The sequence below is a fragment of the Rhinolophus sinicus genome, linkage group LG09, assembly GCF_036562045.2.
Source record: "Rhinolophus sinicus isolate RSC01 linkage group LG09, ASM3656204v1, whole genome shotgun sequence".
Lineage (NCBI taxonomy): Eukaryota > Metazoa > Chordata > Mammalia > Chiroptera > Rhinolophidae > Rhinolophus > Rhinolophus sinicus.
In genome coordinates, this window is record NC_133758.1 from 18,753,065 (window position 1) to 18,772,508 (window position 19,444).

General features: G+C 34.8%; 1 protein-coding gene across 2 annotated transcripts in view; it reads right to left on the minus strand.

Moving 5' to 3' along the window:
* Nucleotides 1–941: 941 nt before the first annotated feature.
* ME2 (malic enzyme 2) overlaps nucleotides 942–19,444 on the minus strand; it is a 56,397-nt gene continuing 37,894 nt past the window's right edge. For both annotated transcript variants that reach the window (XM_019721766.2, XM_019721758.2), the window contains exons 13-16: nucleotides 15,374–15,476; nucleotides 9,772–9,842; nucleotides 9,009–9,107; nucleotides 942–4,160 (exon numbers count right to left, since the gene is read on the minus strand). In XM_019721766.2, the coding sequence (XP_019577325.1) occupies nucleotides 3,993–4,160; nucleotides 9,009–9,107; nucleotides 9,772–9,842; nucleotides 15,374–15,476 (441 nt within the window). In that variant the 3' untranslated portion in view covers nucleotides 942–3,992. The remainder of the gene's footprint in view (nucleotides 4,161–9,008; nucleotides 9,108–9,771; nucleotides 9,843–15,373; nucleotides 15,477–19,444) is intronic.

Consider the following 19,444-nt stretch of genomic DNA (forward strand, 5'->3'; position numbering starts at 1 on the left):
AAAAAGCTCTCTTTAAAGAACTTCATTATTGTCTCGCTGAAATAAAGCAATTCCTTAACAGTCTAGTTCGTTATAACATCCCTATTTAATATCATCTAGCAACTGCTCAATGTTCAAATTTCCCTAATTATTGCCAAAATATCTTATATGTAGTTGGTTTGTTTGAATCAGGATCCAAAGATTTACACATTGCATTTATAAGTCTCTTGGTCACTTTTAAAATTTAATGAATTCTTCTTCCTCTTTTGTCATAAATTTGTAGGAAAAATTAGGTCATTTGTCCTGTAGAATTTTGCAAATTCTGGACTTGGCTGAAACATTATCATTTGACATTTCTCTACTTTCTGTATTTCCTATTACATGGGAGTTAGATCTAGAGGCCTGTTCTGATTCAGGTTCTATTTTTTGGCAAGTCAGCTTCATAGGTGATGCTGAGTACTTTTTGATTTAGTATTCTAATCTTTCCTGATTTAGTATTCTTATTAGGGTCTTGGAATGTGTATGTGGTGGGGGAGAAGAGGTGAGAAATAATTCCTTTATTGCTATGATTAAACTAAATAAGGAGAGAAATAGAGTACGAAGCTAACAAAAGGAAATGAAAGTCCTTCCCCGTAAAGCAGGTGGAGTAACACAAGGTGACTGTGAGGATTAAATAAGATGATGCATGCACGATGCTTAGAAGAATGCTTGGCACAAAGTACGTGTTTCATAAAATTTATTTATCATTATTTGCTAGGTATTTTGCTATACCTAACATATTGGTGCTAATTCAATAACTACATAGGAATCAATAACTTGCTAGAGCATACACTTAAAATTAGGAAAGGGAAAATAATAAAGGATATACTGAAAACTGGGGAATACATACCCACAAATTCCCCCTTAGTTTTAAATGTGTAAAAACTGTGCTGAATGTAGGGATAACTTCCCAAACAATGAAGTAGCAAGTAAGTTTTTATTTAGCAAAAACAAGATAAAACAGACATATGAAAAAGTTTATTAGCAAAAACCTATTACAGAAAGACACTAAGCATCCAAGTCATGATTTGTCTATTTTATGCATCTGAACTATGAATACATTTCCATCATACCCTGACTTTTCTCTTTTAGAGGCAATTTTTCTTATCCAACAAAGAAAAATAATTATTGTTTTTAAATCTAATCACTAGTTTATCTGAGTAATTCTTGGCAAGGATTAAGGGAATTAGGCAGTAAGACTCATTGTCTTAATTAGGCCCAGCTGAATGTTAAAATTTGAACCAAAGCAGTGAGCTGTTTTCTGCTAACATGAAAACATCTTATCCTGATTTCAGGTGAGAGGGAAGTTTTCTGTAGTTGAATTGTCTTGAATATTTTAAATACTAAGGATGTTACTTTATTTAGCTTGTCTGGATTTTTCTCATTTTAACATTTAGATGCACATCAAAGTGCAAATCACAAATTGGTCAACAGCCAAAGAAGATAATGAATCTATGCCGCTTTCTGTGAAGTCAGCAATGTGTCTGCCCCTCAATGTGTGTGGTCTTGCCTTGGATGTAAATATGATATTGGTCCTATTTTGTTCTTTAGGACAGTCCCTTTGAATGGAATCCCAGTAGAGAGCTGAGATTTATGTTAATGTTCTCAAGTGTTATGTATGCTCAACAGAGCCGATTCCATTTTGGTAAATTCAACAGAACACTGGAGCTGTTCAACAGTATGAAGTTATCTTTGCGAAATACTGAAATGATGGGTTTGGAAAAAAGCCACAGGACCCTTTGGATGAAGGAAGTAGTTTTCCTGAGGTAAGGCTTTTCCCACTTTCCTATCATTCCCTTTGAATTTTCTTAGTTATCTGAATTATCTGAGTGATAAATAATGCTCTACACCCTTAATAATTATTATGCTTTGGTCTTAATTCATTAGTAACTCCTTTGCAAAGGAGAACGTAGGATCTTATTTCTCCAGAGGCTGATAATATAGAGAAGGAAACGACAAGAACAGGGTTAAGTCATATCATAAGACAAACAAGAATAGAGAAGAAACAAATATCCATTTGATAGCTAAGCTTTTATAAGTGAAAACGGGTTGCCAGGCTTTACTTAATAAGTACATTAAAAATCCACAATCTAGAATTGAACAGTAGTCTCGTTAAGTATTTTCAGAAAAATGTTTACAAGTTCTGTATTAATGTTTGTTCTTATAAACATCCTTTAAAAACTATACATAACAAAAATAGATGAGGCCAATTCTGTGTAAGCACATAATTTCAGTTATCTTTTCTCACATGAAGTGCACACTGTAAGAGCACTACACACCACACCCAGCACTCTGGAGCAATGCCCCTCAGGCTGGTCTCTGTACCAGGAGCGTGGGCATCAGCTGGGAGCTTGTCAGAAATGCAGAATCCTGGGCCCCACGCAGGCCCACTGCATCAGCAAGAGGAATCGGTCAATTCTCCAGATGATTCAGATACCAGCCTTACGGCAGTGACTGGAAGGGCAGGGCAAGTGTGTGTGTCAGAATCACCTAGGGACCTGCAGAAAATACACCTGCTAGGGCTCCGCCCCAGGTGTTCCTGGGGGCCCGGATGGAAAGGGAAGAGGCCTCTGCATCTTAAAGAAGCTTCGTGGTGATTTGGAGGCAACTTCTCTACAGAATATCACATCTAACATATCAAGGACAGTAGAGAGAAATGTCAAATTATGTACATGCTGATATGTAGCTGTGATTAATTTTTTGTAGTTAATAGTGTAGAATGAGCATTTAAAAGTTTTGTTCCCTCAAAGTAATCATGTTAGGCACATACATACCACTATTTCTCAAAATGATTTTGGCTTTTCCTTTAGAACTCTCCACTATGTAAGCCACACAAAAACACTGGTCTCACTAGCCAATTATTACCCATTTAACTGGGATTAAAAATGGCATGAAAATGGACCATTAAAAGTGACCTGAACACTTACCTTATTCATCCCCACTTAGCTCTAAATTAATTTTGGTGGTTTCAAAAAATTAAATCCATCTTCAATTGAGAAAGAGTTGTCACTAATGATATTCAAAGAAATGACTCAAAATTATCTCAAGCATCACTATTGGAATAAGGGTATGACCTCTTCAGTTAAATATAACTCATTTAGATGTGAAACATATGACTAATTTGTTAAAAGTCATATGATGTCAGTCATAATTTATGCATTAAGTATCTTATTGTTAGACTCATCTAGAAATAAAGAAAAATATGTTTTTCATAATAAGCAAACCTAAATTTCTAGTTGGGCAATAAAATAGCATAACTGAAGCAATTAAATGTAAGATATTACCTTTATTAAATAAAAAGTTTACACTATGATTTTTATACACTGTTGAAAACAATGACTATTTTGTTTATTTGTCTAAAGGCAGTAGTAGTTCTCATTTCTCTCTCACCATGTTATATAGTTAAGTCTCAATTTAGTTCTAGGAAATAAATAATAGGGTAGATTTTTCATATTTCTCTTGTTCTATCTACTGAAAAGGAATTTCAGATCACGAAGAAAAAATAAAAGAACATTTTTAGATACTGACAATTTGTCCCTAGAATTTGGTTAAATTTGACTTTTTCTCAAAATTCTGTGCTCATCGCCACAGAAGTTAAGTTTCTGTTTTAGTAGCCCTAAAAGAGCTGGGTGAGAAGATTACTATCTATAATACTAGTAAACAGAAAATCCTTTGGCAAGCGTGAACAAAAGCACAAGTGAAGACGTGTACAAATACATTTCTAACATCTCTTTGATATGGATGAGCTACAAATCAGAAGGAAAGCATTACATTTATTTGATGGCAGCGTGGGATTAACAATGCAGTCCACACATGTACCTTCTACAGAAGTGTAGATTCATGGAGAAAAATAAGTCAAGCAAAGCGGTGGGGGAGGACGAAACACAGAAAAGACCCATACATTTGAGAATATTATCTTTTTGTCTGAAAAAACGGTTCCCTGAAGCCTGGAAAGTATTTACTCGAGGGTGCTTCTATTCCGGTAGTGGGGGAGGGCTTGTTCCAGACTCCGGCCATTCATACACATCCGGCAGCAGGGAGTCGTACTCACTTCGCCATATTCGTTCTCTGACATACCTGGCCTTGTCCTCAGGTTCTGGGTATCGGAAAGCCATTTTATTAGCATAGAGGTATTCTGTAACCTGGAAAATAAAGTAAGATTATTGTGTAGGCGCTGAACATCAACCTGTTTGAAACAAAATGGGCTATTAAAACACAGAGAAATGAATTTAAAAGAATGGCATTTTTCTTCTTTCAAAATAAAAAATAACATTACTTCGACTCATTTCAAAACATTTGTAAACTATTAAAAGTTTAAAAAATGAAACAAAAACCATCTGAACTCTTACCACAAGTTTGACATGCTTAATGTCACCTCCACCCTGAATTATTGGCATTTCCTTAATACTTTAATCCAACAAACATTTTTAAGCTCTACTCTGTGTCAGTTATGTGGATTGACCTGGACAGCCCATGTCCCTTTCCCTGACAGTCCTGCTGGCACAGTGTGTAGGAGCCTCTATTTCCTAGTCGTAGCTGATGGGACTGAGGTGAAAACCTCACCCAAAGTGAGCCAAATGCTTTGCTCTAGAATTTGGGTTAGAAGACACAGAAACTATTATAAACCAGGGGTTTGACACTAGAACTCAAAGTTAAGGCTAGAACCTATATATGGCAACTCACCATCATTGAGTGCCAGGCATGTTCTATGTGCTTTGCATGGATATCTCATTTAATCCTCACAAGAACCATATGAGGTAAGTGCTATTACTATTACTATTATTATTATTATTCCCATTGTACATCTGAGGACACCAAAGCATGAGGAGTTTTAAGCAACTTGCTCAAGGTAGTTAGGGGAGCTGTGTTTCAACCCCAAAGCATTCTGATTTTAGATCCCAGACCCTACACGGTTAAGGTAGCTTACTTCCCACCTACACTGGCATCAGTGAATTTCTGATCTTTGTAACCAGGCCACACACCATGACTGGTGGTGAGGATTAACCCTCTGAACCTAAGTGCTGATGTAAAATGAGGTAGTATGAAAAGCTTCCTCCCCGGATAGCACAGTGCCTGTTTGTTGCATAGTAAATTCAAGTCATGGTTTTATTTTAACTTAAAAAAATAGAGTAACTCATGGTAAAAAATAATTCAAACAATTCCATCTTTCTCTTCCTCCTCCAATTCCCAATCCAAATGGTGACCACTGTCAAAGTTTATTTCAGCTTTCTTAAAGAAAAACTTTAACAAATTATGGTTATTAAAAATAATCTTTGGTTCCAGGAGCTCAATTTCACTATATTTTGTGATGGAAAACGTGTCTCAATTATTTTCTACCCTACTGTAGAAAAGAAAGAATGGGAGCAAGGCATGAGATCCGAGTTCTCTTTGGTCATATGGGCATGCAAGAGGTGACTGGTGGCTATGGAAACGCTCAGTGGCTGTGGGTTGGGGTGGGGGACAGATATAAAGCATTGCCTACTCTTTTGATCCCTTGTTTCTAAAAAGGAAAGCCTTAAACCAGTGGAGAAGGAGCAAATTCTCTATGCCGGGGAAGGGGGAAAGATGTGAACCTGAGGCTATGCGCCTATACCAACCCCCAGCACAGATCTCCTGATTCCTCATGTATTTACCTTTCATTGAGACACACCAGTAATTTCTTAACTGACTGCTATCTTCCAAAATCTGTCCCACTTATAATATTCTATAAATTCTAAAGCTGACCTCTACTCATGCTAGTTCTGGGCTCTAAAAGCTTCCACTGTTTCACAATAGTAAGGTATTCAGACTCCTCCGTCTGGCATTTGTGTGTCTGTACAAATTTATAACTTTCAAATCTTGTCTAATGCCATTTTCCTACCTGTACCTTAGACTCCAATTCAACTGGTTTGCTTACTATTTCCTAAGCACGTCACCCTTTCCCAAATCCCAATCTTTGCTTAGTTTATGAGTATTAAAATAATGCAACATTAAGAGTCAAAGGGGTAAAATCTTATGATCATCAGTGTACAAGTCAAAAATATGGTTGATGAATTTCACATCTAATCCTAATGTCTAAGAAAATCTTAGTAAACTAGGAATAGAATTCTACTTCTTTAAAAAGATAAAAAAATAGTTATTTCAACCAAAAGCTACCATCACCATATATTAAAATATAAGGATGCCATTATCGACCCAATTGCTTAAAAATGCTCTTAAGTATCAACTAATTTAGTAAGATAGGGAGGAAAAAAGAGCTATACATATTTTAAAAAAGAAATTATTTGCAGATGATTCAAAACCAAAAATTCCAAAACAATTAACTGAGAAACTATCACAAAAATCAAAATTGTTCAACAGAGAAACTGGTTATCAAGTAAATTTATAAATATTAACAACTTCCCTATATATTAGAAATGACCAGTGAGGGAACATACATGGAAAGAAAACCTTTATTATAAACAATAACAAACGTTTTAATATCTAGGAAAATAATAAGAGACACACCACATTTAAGATTAAGAAAACAACAGAATTATATTGCAAGACCTAAAAAAAGAGAAACAAGTGGAGAGAGATACTGAATAGGGAAGAGTTACTACTGAAAGACTCAATTTCAGGGGCGGCTCAATGGCTCAATTGGTTAGAGTGCGAGCTCTGAACAACAGGGTTGCCAGTTCAATTCCCACATGGGCCAATGAGCTGCACCCTCCACAACTAGATTAAAGGACAACGATGGAGCTGATTGGCCCTGGAGAAACACACTGTTCCCCAATATTCCCCCCTGCCAAAAAAAAGGATTATCCTTTAAATAAATAAAAATAAATAAATAAATAAATAAATAAATAAATAAATAAATAAAATACAGCTCAGAGCAGACAATACTGAAAAACCATAATGATGGGAAATATATAGTATCGAATAATATACTTTATACATATTATAATAATTAAAACAGTGCCTAATGTTTTAGGCAAATATGGTCAAGAACAGACTCCCAGTAATAGATTCAAAGATCTTGTGTTTATAGAAGGAATATTCTCAATCAACTGGTAGCAGGGCAACTGGTTAACTATTCAGAAGAAAAAATGTTTCTGTCTCATATCATACACTAAAATAAATCTCAGAGAGATTAAAAGTTTTATGGTAAGACTTGGGTATGTCCCCCAAACAGATAAAAATGTAAAATGTGCAAAGTTCTTCAAGCACCAAGAACAAAAGATCAACTTCTAGTCATGAAACTCTCTAAAGACAGCAAATTCCTTATTTCTCAATTGACTTAGCTGCATGATTTCTGTTTTATCTACCTCTAAAGCAAATCTGCAATATCCCAAAGGCTTTAGTATTGATTAAACAGAGGTATCCAGTAACAAAATGAAATTTCAAAGCTGGGCTTAGTTGGAAGAAATACATTAAATGTTTCAAAGTGGCATCACTGTCCTCCTTCAGACCCCCAGGCACATAGTAATCTATAGTGAGGATTAAAACAGGATCTGAACATTCGAAAGAAAGCTTTGGGGGAAAATTCAACTGGCCTGTCTAAACACCTAAATACATGAAGAAGACTGTAGGACTATCTTCCCAATCCCCATATTCATGGAGGGGCAATAGCTATTTTACACAATCTGACATGAGAGAACAGGTGTTTGTTCTCACACACCTCCCCCAAAGAATGAGGAAACAGTCCACATCACCAGCCAAGTGGTTTCTGAAGAAGTGAGGAATATTTACAGGGGAACAGTTAATCTTCTGTTGTCGCAAAACTATAGCCACTGCAAGAGTAGTCAAGTGTCTAGGTCTTTGATATTGGTCTTCTGGTTAACAACAAACTTAGCTTAAGTAGACTGTACAGTTGTATGAATTTTTAAAAGTGTATGAACAACTAGTGAGGTTTCAAACTCTTGTAATTGAATAGTATTTTCATTGTATTTTCTTATGAACCGTGTTTAATGGTTTTACCTCAAAAAAAAAGAAAGAAGGTTTATGTTATTAGAAAATGCAAGTAGATATTTATATAATTTTGGAGGGGGAGAAGGCTTTAACATTCATAAAAGATGAGGAAACAATCCATAAAATTAACAGATCACTCTATGAAAAAGCTTTTGAAAATGGCACATCTAACAATTCCAAGTTAAAACAAATGACAAATGGGACAATACCTGCACCATAGCAAAGAGAAGGATCATTACCCTTACTAAAGAGCTCTTATAAATTAGTATTAGAAAGCAGAAACACAAATGTCATAATACGAAAACGACAAAAGGTCATGAACCGGTAGTTCATGGGAAGAAATACGATTTTTCAATAAACAAAATAATTCAATGTAAAAACAAATGCTTTAAATAAAAATGAGATAATTTTTACCTATTAAATATGCAAGATTTAAAAAAAATAATTAATTCTAAGTATTGGCAAAGGTGTGGGAAAATAGATAAACTCCGCTCTAACAGGTGTGATGCACATCAGTACTTTTTCTCTGAATATTTGGCATATATATCACAAGCCTTAGCATGTTAATACCTTTGCCCTGATGGTTAGAAATTTATCTTAAGGAAAAACAAACACAAATGAACATGAACACTTACCTAAGGATGTTCACTACAATATTATTTCTAGCAAAACAAAAAACACTTAACTGTCTGGAAATAGAGAAATGGTTCAATTCTTATGATACAATAACAAAGAGAATTCCATGCAGCATTAATGATCACAGATGAGAATGATTATTGATTTACATTGGAAAAGGCTTACAATATGCAAAAAAGGTACAGTGAGAACCAATCATAAAAATAGGCACAAGAGAATGTGCATGTGTAAGCATATGTATATACAGAGGAGAAGGCCCAAAAAAAACCCAAAATAATGTCAGTTATATTCTGGTAGGAAGAATACCGGTCACCTAAAATTTCTTCTTTGCACCCTCTAAATGTTTCAAATTTGTCTCTAATAAATGTGTTACTTACATAAGAAAATGCCATTAAAATTTATATGAGGTATAACTTATTACTTACTTTAATAGCAATGTTAATAGAAACTTCCTGAATATCAGCAAGAGGTGGGTAAAGTCTCCCTTGAGCCAGCTCTTTATCTGTCAATTGATTTGTCAGTGCCTGCAGAGAAAAACTGCATTTTACTCTTGTTTGTTTAAATAACATAGAATAATAAAGACCTAATAAAATAGATTTTGGGGGGGCTGAGCAGAGAATAACACAGGTATTATAACTCTCCTTATTTCTACCGGGAATACACTTACACTGCAGAAATTAAAACTGTTCACTATTAAACAATAAAGAAATAACCAGATTTAAAGATTTATTGACATATTCCATTCAACATAGAGAATTTGGCATAATTACCACAGCTACTATGAAAATAGACATTAATATTTGTATTAATGTGCATTCTTCAAAACTCATATTGCAAAATTTGGAGCTCCGATGGGCCAACACGCCAATGGGACAGTTATTGACATAAAAAAAATGCAAGGAGTTATATCTTATCTATGATATTACACTATACCTTCAGATATATATGATACAGGTACAGATGTGTTATACATATGAAAGGATTAATAGCTTACCATCAAACATTTGAAAAATCATGATAAAAAAATAATTTTATGCAAAACTACATGGGCAAGTCAAAAAAGCAATGGATGAATAACTTCCTCTCCATTCATGAAGCAGATTTAACCCATTCTCTCTTTTTCTCTCTGCTTTTAACCTTAATAATTCATGCTTTATAAAATCATCAAACAATATTTAAAACATTTACCTTTGCAGCTTCTAGGAAAACATGGTCACTGATATGCCGGGTGTTACAAAGGATAACAGCTAAAGCCACGCCTAGAAAACATTGTAAATAGTTTATTTAGTAAGGTCACAAAGGAGCCAAATAAATTGTGAAAGGAGCCAAATAAATTCCTAGATTTAAAGCAAATTAATGGTAACCCCCCCATCCCAAACACCAACCCCCCCAAAAGACAAAGCTACCCAGAGAAAACAGAAATCTGAGTTACAATCAAATGATCTTTGTCAACCGTTACAATTCTTATTAGAAGAAATAATTTTAGAAATATCAAGTTTTTTCTCAACTTATTTTTACATTTACCAAATTATAAATGAATGCAATTCATCAACACTTGTTACAAAAAATATTAATTCCCAGCCCACCTCCATTTCTTGCCCTACAGAGGCAACCACTTTCAATTCTTTCAGCTGATTATTTTAATATTCATTCATCTCTCTTACTCTTAAACTGCTTGCTTATATTAATAGTTCTTCTGATCGACTTTTGAGTTTTAGAGATCACCGACTCCTTCCTGTAGGAAATAGGTATTTAGCTTTCTTTCACATTTCCAGCCTTCTCTCTTCTTCTCAATATAGTTAGAGCATAATTTTGGTTGAATTAATATTCAGTGTTTATATTATTATGACTTCATAAATGTATTTACAGCTGAGCCCCGTATTAACACTATATCATGATAACTTTTCCTCTCTGCATAACTTTTTTTTTCCCTAAAGTTACCGTCCTGCTTTTTTTCTTGACTTTGGTTTTTCAGTACTTAAAATTATTTCACGCCAAAACACTTGTCTAAATTATCTTCTAATATTTCAGCTACTTCACATACTCTGTAATTTCGTCTTCTGAGTAAATCTCTGCTGAAGCTCCAATCTGGTCTTGTTTTTCTCCATTTTAGATATGGAGTAATTATCCTGTGAAATCCCTCTATCATCATGGGAATTCCTTCTACTCCTGAGTCCATTTCCTAAATCCCAGTTCTTCCTATTGTTACTCATTTTTGTTTGTTTGTTTGTTTTAGTAGGATATATTCTCCTGTGGTTTTCTGAAAAATAGTGCATGGGAGATACATTTTTTTTTGAAATCTTACATTTCTGAAGACCCCCCCCCCTTTTGTTTTGTTTTGTACTACTTTCCACTTATTTGATAGTTTAAGTTTAAAATTTTAGTTTGGAAATAAGTTTCCTTCTAGCCTCCAGCATTGTTGGTGAGAGAGGTCCCGTGCCAATTTGATTCCATGTCCTTTTTTGGTGATTATCTTTTTGTTTCATCTCTGGAAGTATGTAGGATTTTTTTTTTTTTTTGTACCTAATATTCTGTAATTGCATAATGATATGGCTTGAGGTGTGTTATTTTTCACCCATCATGTCTGTCACTTGATGGGTAGGCCCTTCCTATCTGGAAATTTGAGTTTTTCAGTTTGGGGAAATGCTCATCTGATAATCCTTCCCTCGATTTTTCTGTTCTCTCTTCCTGAAATTTCCATTATCTGGTATTGTTCCTCCTGGACTACTTCTCTAATTCTCTTCTTTATTTTCTATCTCCTGTTCTTTGCTCAATTTCTAGGTGACTTACTCAACTTTTTCTTCTAATCCTTCTGGCTACAAAATTTTTCATTTTCAAGAGCCTATTTTTGTTTTCTAATTAAAAAAATAAAATAGTCTTGTTTTGGGGATATAATATTTCATCTCTATGAGGATATTGATAACTTTTGTAATTCTCCTTCTTCCCACATAATCCCTGCTTTTTCCTCAACTGCCCTTTTCTGTTTGTCTGCTTTAGTGTCTTTTATGAAATAAATCTTTCATGTAAGAGGTTTTCCTTAGATGACTAGTAATCTTTGAGTGTGTCTCATATGTAAGGTTTAGGAACTAAGAAAACAAAAGCACTGGTAGTTATGAGCACGAGGATGGTGCTTCCCTGCTCTAAGCATAACTGCAGTGACCTGGCTGTTACTCTCCCTACTTTCTGGCACCTCTGTCCTCAACTGTGTCTATCGTCTCCCAGCCTAGAAGTTCTGTTTTAAACTATTCAAAGAGTATTCCAACAGAGGGATGGGAAGGGATGGGAAGAGTATCCGGTGTTTATTTTAATCCAGCCTCCAGAAAATATATATATATATATATATATATATGTAAAATTTTAAATTACAGCATTTGGTCCATCTACATTTAATGCACTTACTTAAATGTTTGGGAGCAAAATCTATTGTCTTCTTTTATATTTGTCTTGCCGGTTCCATGTTCCTTTTCCTCTTCTTTTTGTCTTTTAGAATTTTAAAAAAATATTTCATCTCCTCCCCTAACATTCTCTTACCATAGTTTGGACATTTTTCTAGTCTTCTAGAGGTTATCCTAAAATTTGTAACATGTATCCTTATCTAAATTCCATGTTGATTTGTAATTTACCACCCTGCCAGACAAAGCAAGTCCCTTTTTACAATTTAATGCTCTTCAATGAATGATAAGCTATTATTGTTGTGCATTTTAACTTTGTCTCTGTATTTTTTCAGAATCCCACGTGTCATTATTGTTTTGCTCTCTCTATACAACATTCATTTTGTTTAGTTCACATATTCACAACTTTCTTTGCTCTTCATTCCTTCCTACACCTCTGAGCTTCTAGCTAGGACTTTTTTCTTCTGCCTAAGGAACACTTTTTTTTTCATGAAGTAAATTTACAACTTAATGACTATTACAAAGTACACATCCTAATTTAAGCTACTGACTACCTCAGTCGAGAACTACATAGAACATTGCCAAGCACCCCTCCTACTCATGACTCCTCCTTCAGCCCTCACAGCAATCACTTCCCTGCTTTCCTTCGTAGTTTTGTTATCCATATATCCATCCCTAAACATGATAGTTTAGTTTTGCCTTTTTTTAATATTTATTATAATCCACATGATCTCTTTTCCTCTCTCCTCCTTCCCGCCCCGACAACCCCCAACCACCAATTCTCTTCACAATACACTGGCTGAAGAAAGGGGATCATTTGACTTTGTAGAGTTTCCCACTGTCGGGACTTTGCTGATTGCACCCTCATGTTCTTTTGTTCTATCTTCAGTTAGTTGGTGGTTGGGCCTACAGGCTTTATCAGATTCAGGTTTGCTTTTGGTGCGGAGAAGAATATCTCAATGGTAGTATTGTGTTCTTTCACAAGGAGGTACAAAATATCTGGTTGACTCACTTTTTGTGACATTAGCAGCCATTGATGCTTAATGCCTACATCTATTATTTCATTAGAGATTGCAAAAGAATGGTACCGTGTTTCCCCGAAAATAAGACCTCGCTGGACCATCAGCTCTAATGTGTCTTTTGGAGCAAAAATTAAATAAGTCTTATAGTAAAATAAGACTGGGTCTTTAAAGACTGGGTCTTTATAATTAATATAATATAATACCGGGTCTTATATTAATTTTTGCTCCAAAAGACACATTAGAGTTGATTGTCCGGCTAGGTCTTATTTTTGGGGAAACACGGAAATATGTAATTGTGTTTTTGTCAATTACAGTTGACATTCAATATTATACTAGTTTCAGGTATTTAGCATCGTGGTTAGACATTTATATAAACTTACAAAGTGATCCCCCTGAAGTGCCCTGAAGCCAGATAATTCAGTTCCTCCCCATATATCCCTAATGTTTTTCGAGCTCCTGTCCCTTCTCTGGTGCTTATGAGGAGTGTCTGTGAGTCTGTGGTCAGGCCCATTAAGAGGATGCCTGGGTCGACAGCAGCCCTCCATCTCACTCAGATTGACTCCCTGCTGATTTTTACAGTCAGTTGTTGTGGAGACTCTTCTTCCTGTCATTGGTGCTCCAGGATGGAAAGCCCAGTGTGGGGCTGAGACCCCTCACTCCTCAGTGGGGACCTCCACAGCCAGGATATCCCCCCATACTCCCAACAGCCACATGTGGGGGTGGGACCAGCCCATCTCACATCTCCACCCTCCTATCAGTCTTCATGTGGCTTCTTCTTTATCTCCTTAGTTATAGAACTTATGTTCAGCTAGACTTCAAGTGGTTTTCAAGGGTGGTTGTTCCATAATTTAATTGTAATTTAGATGTGGTCATGGGAGAAGGTGAGCATAGCATTTACCTACTCTACCAACTTTTTTCCCCCCTTTTTTCCGTCTCCCCCCCCATTCCAGTTCAAGCCGTTGTTTCTCAGTCTAGTTGTGTAGGACACAGCTCCTTGGCCCATGCTGTTCTCCACCATCTTGACCCTAAGGAACACTCTTTAAAATTTCTTTTCCTTTCTTACAGGTCTGTAGATATGAATCCCGTTTTTGTTTTTTTCTGAAAATGTCTCCATTTTGCCTTAATACTTGAAAGATATTTTCACTGTGTAATGAACTCTAGCTTAGGAAGTGTTTTGTATAAGCAACTTAAACAAATCATTTCACTGCGTTGTGGCATCTCATTGGTGTTGAGGAGTCAGTGGTCAGTTTAACAACGGCTCCTTTAAGGAAAGCTTTTTGCTCTGACTGCATTCTTCATAGTCATCTCTTTGCTATTTTCTGAAGCTTTACAGTGATGTTCTCAGATGTGAATTTTTAAAATTTATCCCACATGGGTTTCACTGAGCTACTGAGGACTGATTTTTATGATATAGAATTACATATTCTATATTTATCAAATCACACTCTTGTTTAGATGGTGAATAACATTTACACGATCATGTAATTTCAGAATCAATCCATAGATAAAGCAGGGAAAGCAAGAGAACACAACATATATGTCAAAATACCCCTTTCTACAATGAGAACCAGTAACTATCCAAAAGTGAGAGATGGAATAAGGAGACAGAAGAAAGCTAAACACCAGAATTTTTCATTTTTCACTGTGGCAAGTTAAGTTGTTAACAAAAGCTCTTTAAGTATATTATAATAAGGTAACTACTAGGAAAACTAAAAGTAGTAATAACACAAATTGAGAGGTAGAGGAAGCAAGGTATTAGAAGGTATGTGTACACTATTACGTGTATTTCACCATTGAGAGTAGTTACAGTTGAGAACTGTGATAAGGAGGTACCAAGGGGAGACATAGAGTTAAATAATTTTATAACATTCTGCTTCTTTTGCATTTTTATTAATCACGAATACATTATTTCTATAATAAAAACAAGTTTAACAAACAATGTAAATAAATTTTCAGAGGAAATAGAGGAAGTTGGATTTGCTGAATTCCTTGAGTCTCCCTGCACATTCATACCAAAATCCTACTGTGTTTCCCCGAAAATAAAACCTAGCCAGACCATCAACTCTAATGCATCTTTTGGAGCAAAAATTAATATAAGACCCGGTCTTATTTTAATATAATATAAGACCGGGTATGGTATAACATAATATAATATAATACCAGGTATAATATAATGTAATGTAATATAATATAATACTGGGTCTTATATTAATTTTTGCTCTAAAAGACGCATTAGAGCTGATGGTCTGGCTAAGGTCTTATTTTCGGGTAAACACAGTATAAATACTACTGTTCATTTTAATCTTAAATTCTATTCATGAAGTATTCATATGTAATTAATGATTACTCTATAACATAAATAATGGTGGCATTTACCTGGAAAAATATATACATTGTTTCCTTGACCTGGCGTAAACACTTGCCCATTACTGAGTTTCACTGGCTCAAACGGACTGCCACTGGCAAACAAACACCTTCCCTGTTAAGAATGAAATAACCGATTGTGTTACTCTATGTGAACTAGAAAATTTAGGTAAACTCAAACAAAATTGAATCCTATAGCAAAGTAGACCAATACATTACTCCGAAATAGGGTTGCCAGGTGGGAATTCCCACCCGTTCTCAGGAATTTTTTTCGCTTTCCCGGTCCCGAATCCCAAGATATAAACTATTTTCTGTTCTCCATGATGAATCGTTTCCACAAAGTGACAGCCGACACTACCAATCGCCAGGGTTCAAGGAGCCAATATTCCCAATTTCCCGACCAAATTTCCTCGGGATTCGGGAACTGAAAAGTGAAAAAAATTCCCGAGAATGGGTGGGAATTCTCGCCCAGAAACCCTAGCAATAAATAGGAAAAATGTCTAAGAGATACATTGTGAATAGTATGTTTATTTCCCATTGTGGGTACTACTGGGTTCAAGTAGCCGATTTTCCCGATTTCCTGATCAACTTTTCTTGGGATTCAGGACCGGGAAAGTGAAAATAATTCTTGAGGACGGGCGGGAATTCCCGTCTGGAAACCTTACTTACAAACAGACATAATTTACTATATAACATAATTCTTTCATTAAAATGCTTATTAGAATGAGGCTTATGCGTAACATACATACGAATAAAGCAGAAAATTTTCCATTAATAAATTTTTTAAAACTTGACACGTCCATTTCCTTTAAAAAAATTTAAAAATGTAGATGGCCAATAAATACCATCCCAAATACTAAAGATTGATATAAACATCTGTGAATGTAGGTGAAAACATAAAAATATTAAGTTGCTACCATATGCTTTCTTTAGCTCTGTACCAGGGGCTTTCTACATGTTTATTCAGCTAATTTAGCTTGCATAAAAACCTTATGAGATTATCATCATCTCCATTTCATTGAAAAAATAAAATCAGAAAACTAAAGCCTAGCTATTTCCAAGTACTTTGTAAAATGTCACACATCACAATTGTAGCAGTTAAGCTAGAATCCAGATTTTTATAACTCCAAAGCCTATGGTCTTTTTCTGTTCTGCTATAATGTGCCCCCCAGTTAGATAGCTTAGGAAAGAGGCACTGGTATATAACTACACTATACTACACTATCAACCACAGAAAAAATGGCATGTTGCCTTGTGAAAGAGTAACACCAAGACAACCTCTATGAAATCAAAAGAAGACTAAAAATGTAAGAAGTGACTTCAAATACATAAATACCAGGGATGCCAAAAAAATGTATACACATGACTTGTATTCATCTTTTGTTATCGGTGTATATTGAGTATTACAATTTTAGTGGTTTTTTTCCTTTCTTAAAATGTGTATGCATTTTTTCGGCACCCCTCTGTATATGCCATTATTTTATGTAACACTAAGAAAGAAATTACATAAAATTAAACAATGATACAATGCTTTCTTATCACTTTTAAGAATTTAAGAGATAACACAATTTCAAAGTTATAAAAATTGTGAAAGAAGTTTTCATCTTAAAACTGGTGAAATACAGTTCATCAAACTAGTCTCCTTGGGGAGTTTTTATTCATTCTAACAATGCATATATATTACAACAATATTCTTTCAAAAAATAAAATTCTTAAATGTTTGAACAGTATTCTGGTGATATTATTGCTCGAAACATTTAAATATTTTTGTATTTTGGAAATGCCAGTCATGATACCTTGAGTGTATTTATCCAATAGTCATTGTGTAAGACTAAGATTTAATTTAGGAGGCAATAACCATTAGTTTTAAGTAGCAAAGACTCGTGAGTAGGATGAGCAATCAGGCTAAAAATAATACCATACTTTGGTAAAAAGTAAGACAGTATACTAAAAAAATTGATTTTTATTTGGTATCTATATGCTTTGAGGATGCTTACAAAAGAAAAGATTTCAATAATTATTATAACTGTTAGAAACCAATATTCAAGAAACTTTATTTTGACTAACACAGAGTGGTGACATAGAAGCAAAAGGAATTTTGAGAGACTATATGTGTCAAAATAAAATTTTGAACAATGAGAAAAAAGAGAAAAAATATATTCAATAAAAAAAGAAAAAACATATTATCAAGTACATGAATATTAAGTTCAGCAAGTTCTGAGAAAGCGTTCTGCTTTGGCAATGGTCTTCTAGGTTGTTTTACACCAATTCTCCCTCTGGTAACAATGAGAAACACTAAGTAAAATATATTAAAAACATTTCCCAAGAAGCAGGAGTGCTACCAAGACAGTGAGAGTTTGGAGGTGGGAGACACCAAGATCCAAAAGAAGTGAAAAACAAGATATGTGAGCCCAGCATTTGACGCTTTCCCCCTCAAGATGATTGCTGATTTCAAAAGCAAAATCTGTGGCTGAGTGGCTGAGCAGCAAAGCTATCAGGAATCTCATGATGTGAGAGAGAGAAATAGCTCAGGGATCACTATGGATGAGCGGTGCTGATAAATACTCCAGGGCTTTTGATTCATACCCAAAGGGGTACATACACATCAAGAGAAAGGGTAAACTGTGGAAACAGATTAGGCCTCACATGGATAGCATCCTGATTAGATTATAAGGAGCTGCCCCGGCCTAAGAGCCACCAGAGGAAAAGGTAAACCCTCTCTAGAGGAAGGAAGCTTTATCCAGAGCCTCAAATTATTGCCACAATTCTTCATCCACACTATTTAGCACTCAATAAAGAAAAAAAGCAAAAAAGTAAAATACCAAAAATAAAAAAGACAAGAACTAAATACTGAAGAGGAAAGAAAGACAGATAATAGAAATGGATTGACAGAGAGTGAGATATTTATTACTATCAGATATTAACTTTAATTATGACCCATATTCAAGAAATTAAGATAGAAAATTTTAGCAGAGAACTGCAAGTCAGACAAAAGAATCAAACAAGTATTTAAAAATTGTTAAAATTGTAAGGTGTGATGATACTAAAAATTATTGTTAAAATTGTAAGATGTATGATACTGATTGTATTTATTTAAAATCCTTAAATTTTGAGCGATATACTTTAATATTTATAATGATATGTCTGTGATCTGCTCCGAAATAATCTGGGGTGGGTAAAATGTGGAAGAAACAAGATTTGCAAAGAGCTGATTATTTTCAAGCTTGGCATTGGTACATAGGAGTTCATTACACTAGTCTCTCTACTTTTATGTGTTTGAAATTTTCTATAATAGAAAAAGTTTTTTAAGAGTGAGGACAAAGACATTTATCACAGATTTATTAATTACTCTCAAGGGCACGACCTAACAATGATTACTGCTGGATATCATTGTAAGCAAGCCTTTACAAATCACTTCCTAGAGTCGCTTGAAGATCACTTATAAGAATACAGAAAGTGATTACATTGTAGAAATTACAAACATATTCCTACAGAATAGTAGGAAAAAAATAATTGTCCTAATGGCATATAAGCAGATACTCGTAACCGGGATATAACCTAATGATTGGCAGTGTCAAAGAATTCAAAAGAACTAAATCTTAAACAATTTAGATGAAAGTAAAAATTTGTTCCAGACAGCTGTCAGGTGAGTCAAAAAAATGGCCCACATAAAAACAAACACTGGTGTAAAACATTTAGAGGGTAAAAAGAATTGTTTCTTGAAACACAAGAGCTAGAAAGCAGTATTTGTAAGTTGATTATTTCTAAAATATGTCATTTTAAGTCTATGTTACTAAATTAATAAATTATAAAAAGAATCAAAAAAAATTCTACTAATGAAAAATACAATAAAATTAAGACTCTGATAACAGAGTAGCATAGCTAAAACGAGAATATGCAAACTGGAAGATAAGTCCAAAGAAAATCACCAGGTTGAAACATAGCAAGCAAACAGGATAAACATTCACATAATTGGAGTCCCACAAGAGGAGAGAGAATGTGGCCAAATCAGGTATCTCCAAAATAATACCCCCGCCACCCCCAACAAAGGACATTAAGCCAGATTCAGGAGCTCTACAATCC